The sequence below is a fragment of the Phaseolus vulgaris genome, chromosome 10 (assembly GCF_000499845.2).
Source record: "Phaseolus vulgaris cultivar G19833 chromosome 10, P. vulgaris v2.0, whole genome shotgun sequence".
In the NCBI taxonomy this organism is placed as follows: Eukaryota; Viridiplantae; Streptophyta; class Magnoliopsida; order Fabales; family Fabaceae; genus Phaseolus; species Phaseolus vulgaris.
In genome coordinates this window covers 34,409,038-34,425,495 of record NC_023750.2, presented here as the reverse complement: position 1 = coordinate 34,425,495, position 16,458 = coordinate 34,409,038, and the positions used below count along the sequence as shown (strand labels likewise).

At 32.6% G+C, this 16,458-nt stretch overlaps 2 protein-coding genes across 2 annotated transcripts; one reads left to right on the top strand and one right to left on the bottom strand.

Moving 5' to 3' along the window:
- The first annotated feature begins 3,355 nt into the window (after positions 1-3,355).
- LOC137818304 (probable methyltransferase PMT15) lies at positions 3,356-10,098 on the top strand. The gene is made up of 6 exons (XM_068621636.1): positions 3,356-4,258; positions 5,982-6,192; positions 6,394-6,697; positions 7,777-8,169; positions 8,930-9,007; positions 9,599-10,098. The coding sequence occupies exons 1-6, from the start codon at positions 3,563-3,565 to the stop codon at positions 9,837-9,839; spliced, it is 1,923 nt and encodes a 640-aa protein (XP_068477737.1). The 5' UTR covers positions 3,356-3,562; the 3' UTR covers positions 9,840-10,098.
- A 1,793-nt stretch (positions 10,099-11,891) lies between these two features.
- On the bottom strand, positions 11,892-14,267 carry LOC137818999 (plant UBX domain-containing protein 9-like). The gene is made up of 9 exons (XM_068622689.1): positions 14,139-14,267; positions 13,990-14,045; positions 13,758-13,887; positions 13,453-13,662; positions 13,275-13,358; positions 13,080-13,193; positions 12,803-12,849; positions 12,273-12,356; positions 11,892-12,148 (listed from the first exon to the last, which is right to left on the bottom strand). The coding sequence occupies exons 1-8, from the start codon at positions 14,208-14,210 to the stop codon at positions 12,290-12,292; spliced, it is 780 nt and encodes a 259-aa protein (XP_068478790.1). The 5' UTR covers positions 14,211-14,267; the 3' UTR covers positions 11,892-12,148; positions 12,273-12,289.
- Positions 14,268-16,458: the final 2,191 nt, after the last annotated feature.

Genomic DNA, 16,458 nt, shown 5'->3' with positions numbered 1-16,458 from the left:
TTTGTATATGTATACTCTTTTGCCTTGAGTAGGGACTCATATTTTTATACTCCTTTGACTTGAGAAAAATACGACATATCCAATAGAATGAAAAAGAAAAGTTAACGAAGTCAATGTTATAAAAGAAGATAAACTTATGTGAATGTTATTTTGATACCCGAATTTATTATTTTTATATAATTAAATGTTAATTATGTCATAATTTTACGATTTATTTGTAATAGAATTTTTTTATATTAAATGTATGATACTATTGTGTCCCTGATAGGAAATCTTTAGTTGAGTGAGTTTAGATTAAAATGTATCACATCACGTTACAAAACAAAGAGCACTAAAGAGTATTCTTTTTAAAATTCAACATATTTTACAATTATATTTACTATTTTAATTAATTCTCCTATTGTACATTTGTTACTCGTATTAAAATACTATAATTTTGAAAATGTTATACAAAATATTTTGGTGAGACTTTAGATAATTTGTCTAAAAGATATTTTAAACTTTAAAACCAAAATATTATGGGTAGAATTTATATTTTTATGATAATAAAAATTAATAGAAAAGCTAAATCTAGTTCACATAACATGCATTTACATTTGTTAAGAGTTTGGATGGTCTAAGATCCTTTAGATAAACGGTTGATATATTAGACGATTTATGACCTACTATGACCAAAAGATCATGTAAAAAAGTTTATGTTTTGATGATAACAAAATCTACATAAATGATTTTCATAGGTGGGTTTGGAAGGGTGAAGGTCTCCACACGTTTTCAGTCAACTCTGCTTATTCTCTTATCAGGAGGGATTGAGGCAGATTCTTCTTCGGTCTTCGGTAAGTTGTGGAGCTGTAAAGTCGTGCCTTCTGCTTTAGTTACTGCTTGAAGGGTGTTGGAGAATAAGATTGCTACTAGGACAAATCTGGAAAGGCGAGGGGTGTTGGTGGAAAGCTCTTTGTGTTGCTTGTGTGTGAAGGAGGAAGAGTCTTATCGCCATCTATTTTTCGAATGCAGTTTTTTTTTGCAAGTTTGGTGTTCGTGCTTTAAGTGGCTGGGAGTGTCGTTTGTGTCTCACAACGATCTTTCGTCAAACTTTGTTCAGTTTAGGATGAGTCTGTCTTCAGAGTCGGTTAATGACGTGTGGAGCACTATTTGGGTTGGGGTGGTGGGGAAATTTGGAACCACAAGAATTTTATCGTTTTTAACAGGGGTGTGACTGATGCGTTAGAAGTGTGTGCTTTGATGCAAGCGAAGGTGTGGTCTTGGATTTCTGCGAAATCACGTTCTGCTTCTTTCCCCTTTTCCAACTAGTGTTTGGAACCTTTGGAATGTATGAGATTAGCCATCTCATGTGTTCTTTAGATGCCTTTTGGTCTTTAGTTTCGACTACCGTGCTTTGGTTAGCTAGTTTGGTAATTATAGTCAGATGCTAGATTTTGTTTCCTTTGTACAAGGGTTGAACTACCCCTGAAGTGGTTCACATTTATTTATTAACTTGCTATTAGCGATAAAAAAAATATAAATAATTTATTTGAATTTTGTAGGTTCTAATAATGTTTTGTACAATTGCAATACATTGGTATGATTTTGTTCATGCTAGAAAGTTTGATGAACGTGTTGATCGAGTAACAAGTTTTTATTATAACAGTTAAACAAAATCTTGGGAATACATATATTTACTAAAAACATGTTCAATCAAAGAGATATTATATCTAAAAACGAAAATAATTCCATTTTTATGTTTTGTGGAATGACTTTATTTGACCATGTTTTTAGTATATCTCTAAAATCCATCTTTTCTTAAACATATTTGTTCACATTAAGTTTAAAAATATCTTTTAAAATATTGTGAATATCTCTACAAAATTTCTAAATATAAATAATTTGAAATTTTTTAAATCTCAAGTACTTTGTTTTCAGTATCATGTACTATTTAGAAGGAAAATATTTTTTGATTATGTTTTGATTTGTTTTTGCTAACCTATATTGCAAATATTTTTAAATTAGTTTTTTAAACAAATTTGAAGCAGAAATAAATTGAGAGATTACAAATCCAAGCTTTTTTGTTTTCTGTGTCTAACATAAAAAAGATGAAAATATGAAGATAGTGCAATATCAATTCAAGTATCAAAGGACAAATTCAAAAAAGGTTATATAAAGGGATTGGAAGTGAAGAACGAAAGTAAGGCAAATCTAGAAAAAAAGTTACCCTTATGAGCTTTGTTTATGCTCTCTTTGAGAGTGTTCTTAATCTCAATGGAGGTTAAGAAGGTGTTAACCTGGAAAGGTGCGAACACTCGTTGTAACATTACTATAAAATCATTAACTAGAAATAGAAATCAATTTTAGGGACAAAAAATTATTAATTTCTATATTAACTTAATTAGATACTATTTTATAGATTAAAAAGAACTATTGGTATCTAAATTAATTTATATTATTGATAAATAGTTTCTAAATTGGTATCTACACTACAAGAAAATCATCAAATAGAAACTAATTTTAGACAAAAAAAATAATTAGTTACTATATTAACTAAATTAGAGGTCATTTTAGAGACTAATTTTTTTGTTTGTTTCTAAATTAGTTTATATTATAGTTAAATAGTTTCTAAATTGGTATTTAATTAACTACCAAGATTTTAACTACTAATTATTTAGATTCTAAATTTGGTAACAAAAACTTTGATCGATAATTAGATATCAATTTAGAAACTATTTAGTAATAATAGAAACTAATTTAGAAACCCAAAAAAAATTTAGTTTTTAAAATGGTCTCTAATTTAGTCAATATAACAACTAACTATTTTTTTATCTCTAAAATTAATTTTCATTGGATGATTTTCTTGTAGTGCAAATTAGCTACCAAAATTTTAGTTATCAATTATTTATATTCTAAAGTTGGGAGACTCAATTCAACCTCATTCTATATTAAAAAGTTATTTTTTTCATCTCTTTATATATATATTCTTTGATATATTTTTAGTCCTTTTTAAAATTTTTGAAATGTATTATTTTCGGTCACTAAGTAATTTAAATAATACAGTTTAAAGAGAAATAATGATTTAAATCACGTATGAAATATTAAAAAGCAGTAAATATAAAAAGCTTTCACAAATAAAATAGTGTAGTGGAAAATCATAAAGAAAAATATTTTAAAAAGCATTAAAACTCAACTTTACATATTTGTAAAAAAATACATATATTTTCATTGAAAAACCAAATAGAGTTGATATCCCCTCTCTTTTTCTAAACCACTACTACCACAGTGTTATCTATACATCATTTTCCAATCTTAAAAGATATTTTAACAAAATCAACTTGATATTTAATTATTTATATAGCAAAATGAAAAGACCAAATTGAGGAAAAGAAAAGAGATTTGGCATCAACTCCACCATAAAAATTCAAGCAGAAAGTGTTGCAAAAAATTCAACCTACTCTCATTCTCTAACCAATGATCAACAACCAATAGTAGTTCATCATCTCAACTTAACTTCTTCTTCATCACCTCATCACTTCTCTCTCTCTTGAAGCACTTCAACTCAAGAAGAAACTCAGAAACCATGGCAAACACTAATAACTTCTTAACCCAATTCTTAAATTGCACTTCAAAAAAACCAAATGCTTTATTCACCAACATCTACCTCCTCACCTTCGCCACCTTCCTCTTCACCCTCTTTTACTTCCTTGGTCTATGGCACAATTACCCCACCGCCGCCACTACCGCCGCCACCTCCTCCTCCATCTGCTTCAACAGCAACTCCACCACCACCACCTCCACCGTCCCATCATTGACCCACCTCGAATTCGCCGCTAGCCACAACATCCCGGACCCGCCTCCCACGGCGGCGCGTGGGCCTCACCTTCCGCCCTGCGGGTGGTCCTTTTCCGAGTACACCCCCTGCGAGGACCAGAACCGGTCACTCCAGTTCCCGAGAGCCCGACTCGCCTACCGTGAGCGGCACTGTCCGGCGGCGGAGGATGTCCTCCGATGCCGGATTCCGGCGCCGTACGGATACAAACAGCCGCTGCGGTGGCCGGCGAGCCGCGACGCCGCGTGGTTTGCGAACGCGCCGCACAAGGAGTTGACCGTGGAGAAGAAGGGCCAGAACTGGGTCCGGTTCGAGGGGGACCGGTTCAGGTTCCCCGGTGGTGGAACCATGTTTCCGCGTGGCGCAGATCGCTACATTGATGAACTCGGAAAGCTTATTAATCTCCGAGATGGGTCTATCCGAACCGCTATCGACACCGGTTGTGGGGTACGTGGATGTTATTTCTTGAACCGGAATCCTGGTTCGCCTCTTTCCGACCCGGTTCCGTCTCAAACGCTTTTTTCTTACCACTGATTTTTTTTACTAAGCCGAAGCCATTCCTTAATATCATGCATTAACCCCAGTATTTGTCATTCGGCTATGCTCGATGCATAATTAACAAAATTTCTAACACTTTCAATGCAAGACTAGTATTTAAATCTTAGCAAACAATTGTATAAAAATCACTCTTTATTTTTAAATAATACGAAATATGTATTTAAAATGTCAAGAAATATTGACTAGAATAATTTCATTTCATTGATACTCTTTCAAGAAATTCTCACTTAAAATCTTGAAAATTGGTACAATTTTTTATAGAATTTTGGAGGGTAGAAAATTTTAGGTTTATGATGATTCATTGAGGAAGGTTGAGTACACCGGGTTTATGATGAACCGGGTTTACTTTTATTCTTAGTTTTTTCTTATTGTGCACGGATGGTATTTCCCCTTCCTTTTTTATGATGAATTTTTGGAATAATTTGATTTTTCATTTTAAAAAACTGAAATGAGAATGCAGGTTCATCTTGATATTAAATATGTAGTTGGGATGTTTACTTGTATATTCTTTTTGCAAAATTATCATTTCAATTTTTTATATATATATTTTTATATATGGAAACATGGTGAGTTAGGACATACTAGCCTATTTATTTATTATATATATTTTTTAATTATTTTTTTAAATAAGCTTATTTTTTTTTATCAACAATGAATAGTGTCCCAACCCTTGTATATATCATTATCTGAATTAAGGTTTTAAATAAGCTCATAATTTCATTATATTTTTAATAAATAAATACAATGCCTTTGACGAAAGTTCCTAAGTGAGTTGACTTATTTTCACTCGTATATGGAATAGTTGAGATAACAATGGGTATTTTTGGAATATTTTATTCTTGTGGTCGTCATTTTTTAAATGTTGGACGAAATTTCCTAAGGAGTATAGTAGTAAAAAATTGAGTTTTGATGAGATCTTATTTGTCCCTAGTTACCCTTTTTTTTTCATTTTCTATTTGGTATGAGAAAATAAATAAGTTAAAATGTCAAGCTGTTTGAGATCTCTATCATTATAAATGGGTACAAATATATGCGTATTTAATTGTATAAAATTTTACCTTTTCTCACTTTTCTTTTTCTCAAAGGGAAAAAGAGAATAATCAAGAATGGTTTTGCAAAAAATCTTCAATTTTTCCCTTCAAATCGAAGTAAAGCATAATCATTGAGTTATAAAATTTTCTCTCTTGTTGTATTCATTTGAAAGCATGTGCCTTTTTTGGCTTAATGGTATAACTAGATCTTGCAATATTAAATTACCAAACAGTCCAAACTTGCTTTTGGTTCACTTTATGGCAATCATAACCTGCTTTTCTGTTTGTGTCTTGAAGTTGTTTGTTGAAGAATAAGTGAGTGAAAAGCACAATAGGAAATTGACACATTGCAACCTAACCATCTCAATCATGCATTCCTTTTCCTAATCTATCAGTTACTTGCCCAAGACTTCACCAGTTCACCCCTCCATACCACACACCTTCCAACAAATAATGAAAATAATAATTTTATTATCATGTGCTCATACTTATTTTATATGATGAAATTATTGATTTTTGTATTAATATCTTTAAAACTCATATATAGAATTTTTGTTTGTGATATTTAAATTAAAATTCAGGTTGCAAGCTTTGGAGCTTATCTTCTATCACGTGACATTTTAACAGTGTCATTTGCACCAAGAGATACTCATATATCACAGGTTCAATTTGCTCTTGAACGAGGTGTTCCTGCATTGATTGGAATTCTTGCTTCAATCAGGCTTCCATACCCTTCAAGGGCCTTTGACATGGCTCATTGTTCACGGTGCCTCATTCCTTGGGGCAAGTATGGTACACCCTTTAGTCCCTGAATACTCTAAGCTCATACTTTGATAAACTTTTCAGTGAGTGTAAAAGAATAGAAAGTTGAATTGATTAAACTTTTTCTATAAATTAAAATCAGTTCATATCTATATTTTGTAGAGTTTTTCTTAGACTGCCAATGATTTTGTGTGTGTGAAGGTGACAGTGCATTGTTTGTGGTCTTGGCAGATGGAGAATACTTGACTGAAGTAGATAGAGTGTTACGTCCAGGGGGGTATTGGATTCTATCAGGGCCACCAATAAACTATGAGAAACACTGGAGAGGGTGGGAAAGAACTCGTGAGAGTCTCAAAGATGAACAGGATGAAATTGAGGATGTGGCAAAGAGTCTATGCTGGAAAAAGTTGGTGCAGAAGGACGACCTTGCAATATGGCAGAAGCCAACCAATCATGCACATTGCAAACTCAAGCGAAAGATCTTCAAGACTGGTAGACCCTTCTGTAATGAGGCACAGGATCCAGACACAGCATGGTAATATCACATTTTTCAGATTTCATATTCATCTCATCAAGGCTCATCAGTTGAACTAACTAGATTAACATATTGGACTGGTAAATTGATAATTATCATAGTTTGGTTGGAAGAAAACAGTTTCTACTTTTATTTTAGTTACAAAATGCAATCTTGTTTTTCTATTTTAAAAGATTTATCCAAGAAACAATGAAGGTAGAAAATGAAGTTATAAAAATAATAGAAAGTTGTTTTCTGCTTGTAATTAGAAGTACAGATATGTCTCATCAAAGGGAGTTAATTTAATTTGTTGATAAAAAAATTATCTGGTAATATTCTAATACATGCATGATTTATGATGTGTGTGTATATATATACATATATACACATTATTGACTATTAATTTTTTCTATCAACTACTAATATTAGTTACTTTACTCTTCAAAAGAGATGAATCTTAAAAGTTAAAACACAAAATGATAAATCAAACATCTCGGTGTTTTGGCTCCCTTTTTGGTACATGTGTTGGCTGCTTTTCTTGTGCTATAGGTTTTGGCTTTTGAGCACCTTTTGTTGTGTATCTTGTCAAAAGAAAAAAAGAAAACTGTTTTTGATGCCAAAGAGAACTTAGCAATGATACCAAAACTAGTTGGATGATAAAGAGACTTGGAAGCACAATGTGCTCTGGCAGATGTCAGCTTTAGTTAGTAAACCTATGTTTGATACACTATGTGGTGCCACCTAGCTCCTTAAGCTTGTATTGCATATTCTTCGTTGTTCCTTACTACATTTCTGAAAGTTCCATCATCTTATTGAGCAGTTCAGAAGATGATAATATTCTTCTTTTGCCCCTCCGATGTAATGTTCTTTTCTGAGAGAAAATAGTCTATCTAGTGTACAGTTTGTTCTCTAATTATAAACTATTATGTATAATAAGTTTATTGATTTTTATAATAATGTCCTAAAAGTTTTTTTTACATAGTTTCTGATCAGTGGCCAATGTAAATGTTTTATTAAGATAATGCATAGTAATTATACTATTTTTTTCAGTGCACACTTTCCTTTAGGTTGCTTGCTTCACCAAGCCTTTTTCATTGCAGGTACACTAAGCTTGATACATGTTTGATCCCACTTCCTGAGGTAAAGGACATCAAAGAAATTAGTGGTGGAGGACTGTCTAATTGGCCTGATAGACTAACTTCAATTCCCCCAAGGATTAGGAGTGAAAGTTTGGAAGGAATAACAGCTAAGATGTTCACAGAAAACACCCAGTTATGGGAAAAGAGAGTGGCATACTACAAAAAATTGGACCATCAGCTAGCAGAACGTGGGAGATATAGAAATGTTCTTGATATGAATGCTTACTTGGGAGGCTTTGCAGCTGCACTGGTTGATTATCCTTTGTGGGTTATGAACATTGTACCTGTTGAGGCTGAAATCAACACCCTTGGTGTTGTATATGAACGTGGATTGATTGGAACCTATCAAAACTGGTATGCCTTTCTTCCTTTGCAGGGGAAACCTGAGTTGTTTGTTGAAAGAGAAGCAATCTAGGTAGATAAAGTGAAAAAACATCATTTTTGTACGCATAATTAGATGACCATGCAAGCATTTTCTTAGTTGATAAATTGAAACTTTTTATGTGGTCAAGGACCTATCACTTATAGATTAAGTACACCCCTTCTAGTTGAAGTGTCACAGTTCAAATATGTTTTTCACACTGACACTAACACTTGTCTGATAAAATCAGTGATCAGACACTTCTAAATTCTAATTAAATATTTAATTATAAAATCATTTTGATCGGTTCATACACTTTTACAAATATAAATAATAACATTATGGTTTTGTTTGGATGATTTATATGATGAGAGTCATTCATTTTTTTATAACATTTTTTCTATTTTCTTAAAAAAATGACAGACCATATTATGAAAGATTACCTTTTAATTTTTGTAACACTCATTTAGGGTATCCTTTATCATGATATTTTGTACATATACTGTGTTGTGTAGCGTGTCCGTGACAAAATCCATCTTTCACAGCATACCAACGACAGCAACATTATGACAATGGAAGTTTAAATCATGTCTGCTTATGTGATACACACTGCTTATTTTCTATCCTTTGTTGTCCTTTACTGTAGACAGAACACTGTTTCTCCACTCTTGTACTATAAAAGTTAAATTTAAATTTCTTGTATATGGATGGTATAGTTAAAATCCATTACTCACTATTTTTGTCTTCTTTCAGGTGTGAAGCCATGTCCACTTACCCCAGAACATATGACTTCATACACGGTGATTCCGTTTTTAGCCTCTACCAGAACAGGTAATACTAAGAACCAATTAGATGTAATGGCCAAATCTAGAGAACTGGTTTAGTCTAATATGTTTCTAAATCTTCTTTCTCAAATTAATCAGTTTTCTACTGTAACACTGACAAACAAATCTCCTGATTAATATGACAAATAATCTGTATAAGTTAGATCTACTCTCATATTTAATTTGATATTAGAACATGATTTTTAATTTTAATATGATATTAGAGCATAATCTAGTCATTGTAATTTGTACATTTGTCTTCACCAATAAATTATCAAGTTGTTATTAGACCACATATTCATATTTAGTTTTACAAATTTCACACTCGATGTAATGGGATTGAGTTAGACCAATCAGGTCCTCAACATGAATGGAGCATTAGAGATCCACTGTCTACATTGATTACAATAGGGGGTTGAATTAGGATAAACTCAAGTTCTAAAAATTATTAAACACAAACCATTCCTAAATAACATGACCTGTGTTTCTTTCTAGTTACCTTTAAAACTAAGAAACACCTCATCCCAGCAGTGTGACTAACTGACTATAAGTAAAAAATTGTGAAACTTTGCTAATTTGTTGAGTTAATGTGTTACAGATGTGATATGGTGGACATTCTTCTAGAGATGGACCGGATTTTGAGGCCACAAGGTACTGTCATTTTGAGAGATGATGTGGATGTGTTGACGAAGGTGAAGAGCATTGCAGATGAAATGCAATGGGATGCCAAAATTACAGACCATGAAGAGGGACCTTATGAGAGACAAAAGATACTGATAGCAGTGAAGGAGTATTGGACAGCCCCTCCTCCAGAGAGAAACCAACAAAGCAACCACTAGTTTGATTCTATTCTTCTTTTAGTGTCAATTTTCTGAGGAATCAATTCTCTCAACCCCGATTTTTGTGAGTGATGCAAGGTGAAATTTTCTTTGCAAATTTATGGCCCCTGGAATGTTGAGGCATTCTTTCTTCAAATTTTAATCTAAAGGCAAGGGATGTATATTGATAGGAACAGGAAAAGAAACTGACAATGAGTAAATACCAACTGTAATGTTTGATTACTTTTGTTCCCTTATTCAAAAGCTATTAATTATTGAATATCATAATGTCCTAACATTTCTATTTATGTCCATGCAATGAAACATCAGAAAAATTGTGTGCATTTTCATGCCCTTGATTCCGTTTGCTATTCAATACTTTCTTCTGTCTTAACATGTTCAACCAAATAACATCAGAAAAACACCTTTTATGCGTAACTTTCAAGCACCAAGTCCAGTGTCACTGACTGCAATAACTGGATATAAAATGGGCTTGGTGTCTCTATGAGTGTAGTGAAGTTCAGGTCCTCTTAACACTTCCTCAAATTGAGATATTTAGCAGACACAAGAAAATGGAGATGACAGGAGAGAGATGCTAATTCAAGAAATTGGGAAGGGAGAAAGTAAAACACCATTCAAAGTGAAAACCAATTCAAGCTGAAAATACTCTTCAAGTGCTTTGGCAGTTAGTGATTTTTACTGCATCACATGATGCTGACTTTTCTGTCAATGTTGTCCAACTTGATAATGCTTGAATCTGTAAGGACTCAATTAGCACCCCAAAAATGGATCCTATGTTCCCGAGATGGGTTACACAACTTATCAAAAACTGTGTTGCAAAAAAGAATCTTTTTAAATTCTTCAAATTGAAGAATAGTTACTGAAATATGAATAAATCTCTTCTTTCCACTCTTAGCTTGGACAGAATAAATTTAAGAAATAAAAAAGATAAAAGGATCTACGCATTCATTCTACCAAACTAAAATCTCAGAAATAATCTTTTCACTGTATTATAAACGAATGATGAAAATAGGAAATAGAAAATGAGATGCATCAAATGATCATGTACTTTTGTTCCATAGCAAATCCTTTCATTTCACAGTGAATTTGTTTAAGCTTAAAAATCAAGTGTTTTAAAAAAGTGATGAAAAAAAAGTGATTTTTACAACAACAAAAATTAATGTTTTTTTTCATTAAATATGTCTCTTTCTTTAAAAGTAGTTTCCAAACCAATTTATTTTAACAAGTCATTTGAAGTGGCTTATAAAAAAAGTCATTTGAAGTGACTTATAAAAAAAAGTCATTTTCAGCTTATTTTTACTTTCTGTTGTTTTCCTAAAAAAGTTTAAGTAAATATCTAAAAAAGAATATTAAGTGCTTTTTTCTGTCAAGGAAAGTGATTTTTCTAAATAATGAGGATATCTCTATAGATTAAAAAAAATGCCTCACATTGTCTTCAATGATATCAACTGTGACATTTTTTCTGGGATTCACTTCACAAACAAACAGAGTTGCATTTTCTCGAAGGCCAACTTCACCAAAGGTTGGTGAATCTTGATCATTTCAATATTTCGAATTATAACTAATCATCAAGATAACAGGTATTATTGTTTTGCTCAAAGGAAACTTTTCCCACTAAATATGTTTCTACAAAATTATAAAATTTACAAATTTGAGCCTAATTTATTCAATAATTCACCCTAAATCATTCTCAATTTTATTTTTTCTTTCAATATAACTAAGTTAACGAGGTATATATATACACGAGTTACTTACAATTTTGCATTCAGTATGAAAATTTTATTGACTTTTCATTAAAAAACACATTTTTTTGTCGGGATAACAAGAACATGCATTGTTAAACTATCCAACAACTTGTTTTCAGTTTAGTCTGTGGCCATCATAGTGTATCTGTTTGTACCTCATGATGACTTTATGTTTGTTTTCAGCAGACACAAATATGAGATTTATCTCTTCTTTCAATCCCTAAGCCTCAACTGAATAAACTCAAGAAAATAAAAGATGAAAGAATCCACACATTTTATTGTACCAATCTCAAACTATAATACCAGAAACGAACTTTTTCACTTTATTAAGAAAAAGTGATGATGTATGTTTGTCCTATAGGCAATTATTTCATTTGAAAATATAGCACTTGAAAAGTAATGAGCATATCTATGAACACAAAAAGATGCCCTCCCATTGTCTTCAATGAATATCATCCATGTCAAAGTTTTTTCTGGAGTCCACTTCGAACACAGAAGACCTAGTTCTTCAAATGTTGACGAGCCATGTTCCACACTGTAAACACCATGTGGGAATTGAGCTACCTGTTAAAATATTGCAGAAGTGACAGTGGATCATTATCTCAATCAAATTGACTGAAACTAAACAGCACCTTTAGTTACACCATTGACAGAAATCATGTGAATGGGGAAAGAGAAAATCACAAACCTGTATTCCAGACATTTTCAGCATTCTGTGCTGTCACGAGCCGCGCAACACAGTAATACTCCTAAAAGCAAAGCATGGCAAATGCTGTTCCAAAGCAATAAAAAAGTGGACAATGAAGAGATGGTCAATGATTGACTAAAAAGTGCTTGAGCATCCAAGGAAATGATGATTTTGATTTTGAAAGACTTTGGTTGTTGGGATGATAGGAAAATGTACTGTCAAAATTAACAAGAGAAGTGACAAGAAGAAGGAGAAATCGATGCTTCTATGCCTAGGTAGAAGTAGAAGCCACAAGAACTATTTGTTTGAGTGGAGAAAGGATCTAATTGTGTTGTGAGTTATTGACCATTCCATCTTGCATAGATAGAGAATATCAAGAGTCAAATACATGCAACCTTTAATTAGCTCCAATGGTTTAAGGTTACGCTTTATATTCATATCAACTAACAGCAGAAACAAATATTCATGTCACAAGTAAGGGCAGGAACAAAGCCAACAGCTCAGAAACTCATCAACAAATAATGTATTACCATTTCTGCGATTCTTCAACAGCTTGTGACACTTGAGGGTCAGGGACCTGAAAAAAATTATGACAAGCAAAACCTTGATCACACAGCCATCATCACAGGCAAGAATCAAAGCATATCAAAAAGTTTAAGGGCATAGAAGTGGACAGATATTGAGTTCTACAACTGAAATGAATATACAAAAACCTCAAAGGGCAACATTTTTTCTTTTTATAGTAACAATAACAACTCATCTTGTATATGTCTCTGAAAAATACGATAGAGCTTACAGAATATACACCTCTAGTTGGTTTCTGCTACTGTTGGTTTTCTTTTTCTTGTCTACTAAATCATGAACTCCAAGATCATCCTCTTTTACTAGAAGCTTAGGTACTGCTTTCTCTTTGTTCTCCGTCTAAATTCAACACAGCTTAAAGAATCAGAAAGATTGGAAAGAAGAAACTCAACAGTACAAATATAATGAGTATTCAAAAACCTGAATGGAAGATGCAATTGCACTGTTCAAATTGCTATCTTGTTGTTGAACACGAGTTTTAGGAAGCCAACCTTGAGATAAATCCTGAAACAATGTTTCATTGAAAGCAGGTGGAACTTTAGAAAGCATACAGAATGAAATTAAAAACAACATGGCATGTTTCGATCTGTGAGTATACATTGCAAACAGTTTGCTTCCATCGTGAAACTCCTTCCCAGAACTTTCTTGAGGCCTCTGCTGCTTTAATCCTTTCTTTCTCGGAGTCATTCCTCATCAACCCTGTTTGACGAATCGGTTCAAATGCAGCAACTTTCGTTACCTCTTCCAGATGGGAAGTAGGAGGTGGTAGGGACTCAAAAGGTTGAGGGAGCCCATCATCAGATGAATCCTGAAATAATTTTCATTGAAAGCAAGGTGAATTTTAGAAAACATGTAAAAGTAGAAGTAACAAACAATATGGTAAGGTTCTTGCTGTGAGTATACATTGAGAATATCAACTTTCACGGATGAAGAAGAACATTCTCCCTTCTCCATTTTTGCGGCCTGTATCCATGGTTGAATACTTGCCACAGATTGTGGAGCAGCTGCAACATTTTTTCCTTCACCCAATAATCTAGTCACAGATTCTTAGAACATGTTTAGTACATTTTCATTTCCAAGAAAATCATTAAGATTAAAGGAAATAAAAGAAGCTCTATGAACCAAGTTGTCATACTTGTGCTCTTCAAGAAAATGGGCATTCCTAGCGTCATTCAAATTGCTCGCATATTTCTGCAAGCAAACCAGATAAGCAAAAAGTCAGAAAATATGAAAAAATGCACGAGATTTTCAGGATTATGAAGAGAAAGACAAAGAGTGGTGGACCTTCCATTTCTGGACTGGGACAGACTCCGGTGCTCCGGTGATGTTGATGGATTCTGCGACGCCGTCCGACATGGCTATGATTAAGTTTGTGTTGGTGCAGAGAAATGTGTAGTGTTATTCCAATATTTTCGTATGAATATGATAATGATTTCGGGAATGCATGCAGTTTTATAGTTGAGCTTTGTGATGGTACCAAACGTTTAACTCAATCCTAACTGCCAACACTTTAATCAGGTTTTGCGGTTTTTTTCATCATGTCTTCTGGTTAGTTTTAAGGTTTGTTTGTAACTACTTTGGTTTTTATTAAACAGATTTCATTAAATTTCAACTGTTTCATGAGTAGCATACGATGATTATGTTCTTTTTTGTATGTTACACAATTAATTTCAACTGCTGGATCACTTCTTCCAAATAATGACATTTTATCAATATATGTATGTATTTTAGTGTAGGTTTAACTGAAATTCTGCAATCTACCACCTAAATTTCTCAGTTTTTGCTAATTTTAACTTCTTTTTTTCTTCATGTGCCACTGGTATGCACCTGGTGTCACTTATACAAGTGTTATATTCAAGTAATACGTTTTAAAGTGACAAACATTATTAACGTATATAAAGACCACATTTATATTTATACGGAAGTGTATCATGTTGGATCTGTCTTTTATATAAAGACCACGTGTATCTATCCATCTTTGAGGGTTCAAATTCAGAGTTTGAGGGTTTGCACTCATGAACATGTAAGAGAGGGTAGAGTTTAGTTACATGGTTAACTAGTTGTATAGATACTTAGTCATAGGTGGATAAAAGATGGTACAATAACAAGGTGTGGGTCTTGTTATGTTATGTTTGGAGATAACATTTTGATTGCCTTATATCGTTTTTGTTTGGAGAACCACCAAAAGGTAGTTTGGGGGTTTATATGTTGGCTAGGGAAAATCGATGTCTTAAATCTTAAGGAAAGGTTAAATGGGGAGAATAGAAAGGAAGGATACTATGTTGAGGTAGGTTTTTCCTTCAAAGCGGAAGATGAAAACAAAAGAAAATAGATCTAGGTATAAATTGAATTGTCTCGATAGGTGGACCAAGTCATAATCAAATTGTGACATGTTTGGACAATCAAATTGTGTTTTATGCATGTTTTTGGGTTTATATATCCTCCTCATAGGATCAATTTGTTGATGTTGACAGTTGGTTATTTGGAGCTCTTCAGCCTGCTGTCAAAGATCTTGTTTAGTAGTTAGATTTTAGTCTTGTTTGAGGGTGTAGTCTCTTTGGTGGGTTGATGTAATTGTATTTGTTGAAATTTTGTATCTTGATTTAGTAGGTTTATGGTTAATGTGTTGTAATGTCTAGTGGATCCTTAGCTGGTTAGGTGCTAAGAAACTTGTTTTTGGTGTTTTGTATAAGGGTTGAGACACTCCTAAAGTGTCTAATTTTATTTTATTTATTCTTTGCTGATAAAAAAATATAAAATAAAAAATGTTTGGACTATTATGCTCTTAAATAAAAAGAATTGTGTCATGACTATCAATTATAGTTTTTGGCCTAATGTTAAGCACTCGATCCAACAAACCTTATCCCTAATCTAAAACCTAAATTTAAGTTTTTGCAAAAAATGTAATATAAAATGATATTAAAGAAGTATTTTAAGAAAATATTTTGATGACTGTTTTAACAATAATTTAATGACCGTATCTATGAAAGACATTTGTGACATGGATAACAATAACTATTGGCTATGTGTATTTCCACTACCAAGACGTGAATAACATAGATGACATGGTTAATGATGTTGATGTGGAGTTCAATTTAATTTCACACTTCAATAACAAACACAATTATAGATGAAAGCAACAACATTAACTATCATTTTCATTGTTACTTATTGATTGAATATATTGAATTTGTTAAGTCATACCAACAACACTATTACAAAGTTCATACCACAAAAAAATGTTGTTAGCAAAAGTTGATGTCCTGCTTGGTGTCCACTGAACAATATATTTTATTTTTCTTTAGTTTCAAAATTTGAAGTGAGAATTTCGTAGTTCACCTCTTATACTCTTTGTTCAACTTTTTCGTTTGCATCTAACATATTATTTTTAGAAAGAGAGTCAACATTTGACTCATATTTTAAAGTTTTAATTTAGTCAAACAAAACATTTATCTCTATTTTATATTTTCTATAAGCTTGGGACAAAATAGGTGACTCAGAGAGAAGTTTATGGTAAACTTGTATGAGTAAATGAACATCAGTAAATCTAGCATTCAATATGAAAATTTCATCGTCTTCGGTCAATATCAACCATGTCAAAGTT

What these genes read in the sequence shown, in the direction of transcription:
- LOC137818999 (XM_068622689.1), bottom strand. Translation starts at nt 14,210, where the DNA reads ATGTCGGACGGCGTCGCAGAATCCATCAACATCACCGGAGCACCGGAG. An exon ending in GGAAGCAAACTGTTTGCAAT is followed by an intron (nt 13,359 to 13,452) that starts GTATACTCACAG and finishes ACATTGTTTCAG; the next exon opens with GATTTATCTCAAGGTTGGCT. An exon ending in GTTGAAGAATCGCAGAAATG is followed by an intron (nt 12,357 to 12,802) that starts GTAATACATTAT and finishes GCTTTGGAACAG; the next exon opens with CATTTGCCATGCTTTGCTTT.
- LOC137818304 (XM_068621636.1), top strand. Translation starts at nt 3,563, where the DNA reads ATGGCAAACACTAATAACTTCTTAACCCAATTCTTAAATTGCACTTCA. An exon ending in CATTCCTTGGGGCAAGTATG is followed by an intron (nt 6,193 to 6,393) that starts GTACACCCTTTA and finishes TGGTCTTGGCAG; the next exon opens with ATGGAGAATACTTGACTGAA. An exon ending in TTTAGCCTCTACCAGAACAG is followed by an intron (nt 9,008 to 9,598) that starts GTAATACTAAGA and finishes AATGTGTTACAG; the next exon opens with ATGTGATATGGTGGACATTC.